This window comes from Podarcis filfolensis, assembly GCF_964270895.1.
Source record: "Podarcis filfolensis genome assembly, chromosome: 14".
In the NCBI taxonomy this organism is placed as follows: domain Eukaryota; kingdom Metazoa; phylum Chordata; class Lepidosauria; order Squamata; family Lacertidae; genus Podarcis; species Podarcis filfolensis.
In genome coordinates this window covers 34,541,834-34,547,833 of record NC_139616.1, presented here as the reverse complement: position 1 = coordinate 34,547,833, position 6,000 = coordinate 34,541,834, and the positions used below count along the sequence as shown (strand labels likewise).

At 46.5% G+C, this 6,000-nt stretch overlaps 1 protein-coding gene across 2 annotated transcripts in view; it reads left to right on the top strand.

The window, feature by feature from the left end:
• Window positions 1-1,789: 1,789 nt before the first annotated feature.
• Window positions 1,790-6,000, top strand: part of XPO6 (exportin 6) — a 45,527-nt gene continuing 41,316 nt past the window's right edge. For both annotated transcript variants that reach the window (XM_083584942.1, XM_083584941.1), the window contains exon 1: window positions 1,790-2,696. In XM_083584942.1, the coding sequence (XP_083441068.1) occupies window positions 2,694-2,696 (3 nt within the window). In that variant the 5' untranslated portion in view covers window positions 1,790-2,693. The remainder of the gene's footprint in view (window positions 2,697-6,000) is intronic.

Genomic DNA, 6,000 nt, shown 5'->3' with positions numbered 1-6,000 from the left:
CCACAGCAAGCATTTTTGCTTGCCTGAGAGAACAACCTCCCTGTTCCTCCTCCATGTACTGTTTTGGGGTTTCTCCTGACCCCTCCCAAGTCATTTTGGGGGCACAAGAGGAGGGGAGGAGTCCTGTTGCACTAGCAGAGATCCTTGCACAGGCTTCCACTAGTGGCACTAGTTAGTTGAATTTCGCTGTAAATTTATTAAATAAGCATTCTCAGGGGAACCTCAATATTTGCAGCAATGCAACCTTAAAATTTTTTTTGGAGGGGGGAATCCAACAGCCCAGTGAGAACTGAACATGCTCACTAGCCATGGAATGTAGAATGGGAAAGAAAACTGGAATAATGGGAATAGGCTGGAATGCCCTGCTTGAAGGCACTGGCTGGCTGCACAAAATGTCTGCCATGTATGTGAAATTCCGCCATACATGCTTAAGAAAAATGATGGGGCAATGATGCATTCAAGACCGCGGGGAAATGCCCATTTTAGGCCATTTCTCTTAACATTCTGCAAAGGTAAGGCCTGAAACCTACTAGTGGTTCCCCACACATCCAATAAAGACCAAACTAAGGCACGGATGACAGTGGTACAGAGGCACTGATAACGGTGATATGGCATTTTTCTTCCAGCAGAGGGTACTGTTTGCATACTACATAAGAAGAGGAGCTCTACAGTGCATGAGGCTAAAGACCCAGGAAGCCCAGCATCCTGTCCTCGCAGTGGCCGACCAGATCACCAGAGGAAGCCCCCAAACAGGACCTGGGTGCAACAGCACTCTGCCCATCTGTGATTCCCAGCAATTGGTATTCAGAGGCATACAGTCTCTGCCAGTGGGGGCAAAGCAGAGGCATTGTGGTTTATAGCTACGGATAACCTTATCCTCCGTGAATTTAGAGAATAGTCTTTTAAAGGCACCCACGTTGGTGGCCATCACTACACTGTGTGGGAGCAAATTCCATAGTTTATGCACTGCGTGCAAGAATACATTATTTCCTCTGCCCTGGTTCTTCCAGGGTTCAGCTTCTTGGATTTCTCTGAGTTTTAGTACTACAAGGGAAAGCGGGGATTTATCTCTCTCTCTCTACACTAGACACAGTAAAAGTGAAGTCAGTAGTAAAAAAGTAAAAATCTAACATGTATTTCTTGTTTTGGGGTTGTGGTTGTTTTGGTAAGGACGGACATTTAATCATGTCAGCTCCCAGGGCAGTATAGGTCACATACTATCTCAGGATCAAAATAGATATGATTATAAAGACCTTTGGCTGCATACACACCATGCCTTTTAAAGTATATGGCTTCTCCCAAAGAATATGGGGATCTGTCGTTTGTTGAGAGTACTGGGAATTGTAGCTCAGTGAAGGGTAAACTAGCGTTCCCACCAGGATTCTTTGGGGGAAGTTCATTAGCAGGGAGTTCAGTTGCCTACTCTGAGTAGGACAAGCACTGGCTACCGCCACAGACCTGTTTTATTTCTCCACACGCAAACACTTAAGAAAACTAAATCTGTCAGAGCAGAGGCATCTCATTTGGGTTCAGGGTGGGCAGTAAGAAGCGAGGCAGGCAGACTGGTGGTTGGTGGGAAGAAGCTCTTTCTCCGCCTTTATTGTTTCTAAGGAAGACCCTCAAAGCAGCAGGTTAAAAGGGTTAATTTTTTGGTAGGAGGAGGCGACAAACCACTTTCGCCTCTACCTCCTCGCTAACGCGCACGCGCGTATGCGGCGCCTTGGCAGCTTGGGGTTTTGCCGAGCGCGCGCGCCAGTGGCGTCACCACCCTGCCCTTCCGGGATTGGTCGGTGGCGCGGGCCCGCTCCGCCGCGCGCGCACGCCTGTCGGGATCCGCCCTCGCGGGTCGCTTCCTGTTACGTCACAGAAGGAAGGCCGAGGTCGGCGCGGGCTGGGTGGGAAGAGAGAGAGTTTGTGGTCGCGGGGCCGTGCGCGAGGTGGGCGGGGCCGTGGGCGGGGCGTCAGCAGCAGCAGCAGCAGCGTTGGTTGGTGGCGGTGGTTCCCCTCCCCCAACCCCGGAGACTGAGAGGAAGGAGGAGGAGGAGGGAGGAGGAGGAAAACCCACCCGGAGATAAAGGAGGGCGAGCGCTCTGAGGAAGGCTCGGCGGTGACTTGCACAGGGGCTGTGTGAGCTGAAGGGAGGAGGGGGCTAGGAAAGGGGGCGACGGTGGGACAGGCAGGCCCCACCAGGCAGGAAGGCCCCACTTCCTTCCCAAGAGGCACCCAACGCCCCCCCCCAAGAAGAGATAGGCAGCACCAAGCACAGGCCCTCAGACCTTCCCCCCTCTGAAAGGATCCTCCTTTTCATTTCCACCCAGAAAATACACGGCGTGTAGGCCTCTGCTTGCACAGGAGTGTCTGTCTGGGAGATCTCTCGTTTTTAAACCCATTGCATAAATACCCTGCTCTGAAGACCTTCTTTTTAGAAAACGGAGAAGTTAGGGGTGGTTTTTTAAAAAATATTTCTGCTAGCTACTGCTCTCCGATGGGTTCCTGAAGCCAAAGGCAGGGAGCGAAAAGATAGGGTAGGGTGGGTGATTTCTTCCCACTCTCCCATTTTTAATTTTTTTTACCCTAATGGAGGAAGATGGTGCTCCTAGGAAGCTACCTCTTGGGCCATGACATGAGCTAGGGGAGGGGAAGAAGCCAAGCTCTCAAGAGCCCAAACCATCCCAGACGCCTCCCCAGCCACAATGGTAAGTTTTAAATTTAGTAGATTGGGTTGTTTCTGATAGTGTGATCATGTGTGATATCTTATTATGTGTGATATACTGCCATATATGTCACATGTGCTATACTGCCATATGTGTATCTTGGAAGTATAATAATGCTTAGCATGTATTGTGCATTTCAAGTGTTCAGAACATTTTGTCTCAATTCTTTTTTTAAAGAAAGTGGTGTTATCCTCATTGTAAAGATTTGGAGGGTGTGGTGCTTAGACCTAGAGATAGATTTGCCTAAGGCTGCATGTTATCTCATCTTAGCCATCAGTATTAGTAACAATTCTGAGTGGATGCTGTTGTTGGAAGGTACCTGGGTACCTGCAGTTAAGTCGTGTTTCAAAGGACTGGCTTCAGAGCCTAATAGTGTGCTAACAAAGCATATTGGACACTGGTGAACTTTGCAACTTAGGGTTCTAATATTATTCCCTGTCAGCTGTCATAGGTAGCTGGTTGTCATCAAGGAAGAGTGCTTCATGCAGAGCCAGGGCCTTAAGGAGGAATACCAGTTCATGCATCTGCAGAGCTGTAGAAACCCTTCTGGAAATGAAATAAAGGGTTGACATGTAGAAATGGACTCACTAACTAAAGTGCAGTCTTAAGACCTCTAATCTTGCAGTTGTATTGACTTTTTTGGAGACAAGTCTGTTGAGGGTTTGGGAAGTTTTATATGTTGCAGACTGAAAATCCATGTTTTGATTTTCATGGTTTTCAATTTAGCATCTGGCTGGAATCTGTCCTAGGTAAATGTACATTGCCTCATATACTCAAGAATACAGCTTTCAAGCATCTTGCCACTGAAGTTGGCATGTAGGTGGTTTGACTAACTAAGCCAGGTATAGGCAAATTTGGCCCTCCAGATGTTTTGGGACTACAACTCCCATCATCCCGAGCTAACAGGATCAGTGGTCAGGGATGATGGGAGTTGTAGTCCCAAAACATCTGGAGGGCCGAGTTTGCCTATGCCTGAACTAAGCTTTCCATGCTGCCTTTGTGTGTCTCTAGAGATACTTACACAAAGAATAGTAAATGTTGAGTTTGTGAGATCTATAAATTTGCATTGCTGTGGTGTGTTCTACCTTGGCCACCACATGGGTGTACAGTCAGTTGGGTATGGGTAAATTGAAATGCTCATTTGTTCAGTAAAAGTATCTTCTGCCCATTCAAAGGAGCCCAGGGCAGCAAACATGTCAGTACTAAAGCAGTATACTTAAAACCTCAAAAAATGTGGAACCACCTCCAAGAACGCCATTACATGGGTCACCACCAATGTGGCCTCCTCTGGTGGCCATAAGGCCCAAGGTGGTTGATACAGGAAAATACACTCTTTTTGGTACTTGGGTCCTGAGCCATTTAGGGCTTTGTTTGCTAGTACTAATATGTTGAATTGCACCCAGTCGTTCACTGATGGACAGTGCAGTGCTCCAGGGATCAGTGGTCCCACTGGTCTTCCCCACTTAACAGTATAGCAGCCACATTCTTCACTAGCTGTAGTCTCTGGACTGTGAAGATAGTAAAACAAATTGTAGTGGTCCTCCAGGTGGGAGGTCACCAGAACATGAACAGTTGAGGCCAGGCCTTCCCAATCTATTAAGCGGATGAGAGGAATTTGCGTCAAAAGAATTTTAAAAATGCAAGCAAGTAACCAACCCTTCATATAAGCTAGTAGAGGCATGGATGTAGTAATAAGAGCTGGAGAGGCTCTGCAGCAAATTATGCTATTGTGTGTCATTTGAAAAATGGATGACACATTTTTCAATGACTTCTTCAGACCTGGCCTCAAATGTTTAGGTGCCTTTGGATTACTGGGTGCCTTGAATGTTTACAGTCCAATAATTCTCCCTCTTATTTAAGCATTCTATCCAAGAGAAAAGTCCATGTATACACGAACATTCCTCCATCAAACACTCCCCACTCTTATATAAATTGGATGGCTTAATCATTGCACTTCTATGCATGAGACTCAAAAGCTCGAATTGTTCATTGCCGCTTTATTTCCTGTTCTCTTTGAGCAATTTCAGTCATACTGGCTTGATCTATTGAATTCTTTTCTCCAAGTTGTAAGTGAGAGGAGGAGCATGCTGTGTCTTTAGTATAATTCTGCAGCAGAGTGCTGTTTTGATCATTGACCAAAGAGCTTTTTGCTGCTATAAAGGCCACTGGTTAGAACCATCTTCCATAGGAAAGAAGCATGTATGGTTAAAGCACTTGCTGGCACAGGTAGTGTTTTGATGATGGTGGTGACAATTGGGGGTCCACAAACTTTGACTGGTCTTGGTAGCCAACCAAGTTTTTGGTCTTCAGGACTCTCACATTAGGGGTATGGTCTTGTCGCTGACCTCACACGGTGCATCTGAATGCACCATGAAGAGGGTGGTATGCCTTTGAAGGTGCAGTACCAAAACCCAAGTGCCAGGTATACTATCAACTTTGGGGAGGGAGATGGAGAATTATCACTAGAAGGTGAGCACAACTGTGGGAATGTTTCCAGTCCCTCTCTCCATTTCCAAGGTTGGGAGGAAGCTTGGGGGCTCATCAGAGGGCAGCAGAGCGCTTGCCATGGCAAGCGGAATTGTGAAATCCTGATATTGTTGATGGCAACAATAGCATTTGCAGAGCACTGAGCAGGGTATTTAGAGTGCTTACATTATTGCAGAAGCCTAGGGTGGTGTACAAAAGGATTATCCCAGTTTACAACAGCCCTCTCAGGTTAGGATGTGAGATAAAGACTCTCCGAGTCCCCCACTGAATTTCATGACAGAGAGGAAATTTTTATCTGTGCCCCATTAGATCATGTTATCGCAATAATCCTTATATATAGGTAAATGGAGAGGAAGCAGGGATAAAAGGTCGATAGGTTGCCTAAAGACACCCATAAGGTTCATAGCAGAGATGAGACTAGAATTGATGACTTCTTTGTGTATAGTTCATTGTATGGTTAGCACCTGTGGTACACTAGCTCTAAAAGTTTTAATTAAAGTTATTTATTTATAATGAAATTTTATGTCTCACCTTTATAAGCATGTGCCACTCAAAAGTTTCTGTTGAATGCAGGGGACGAAAAGGTCTTGGGTGTGGGATAAGTTATTGAACAGGCTCATGTGCAGGAGAGCAATCACTTCTTCCCATAAGTTATGTCATACCCAAGTTATTTCCTGCTTTTCATGCCACTTTCCCCTGTAACGAATGTTAACATCGAAGGTCCACAAATGCATTCACCGGAAGCCCGAGCTTCCCCCGTCCCCAGCCCCCAGAACGGGTCCGGGAGCGATGGCGAGGT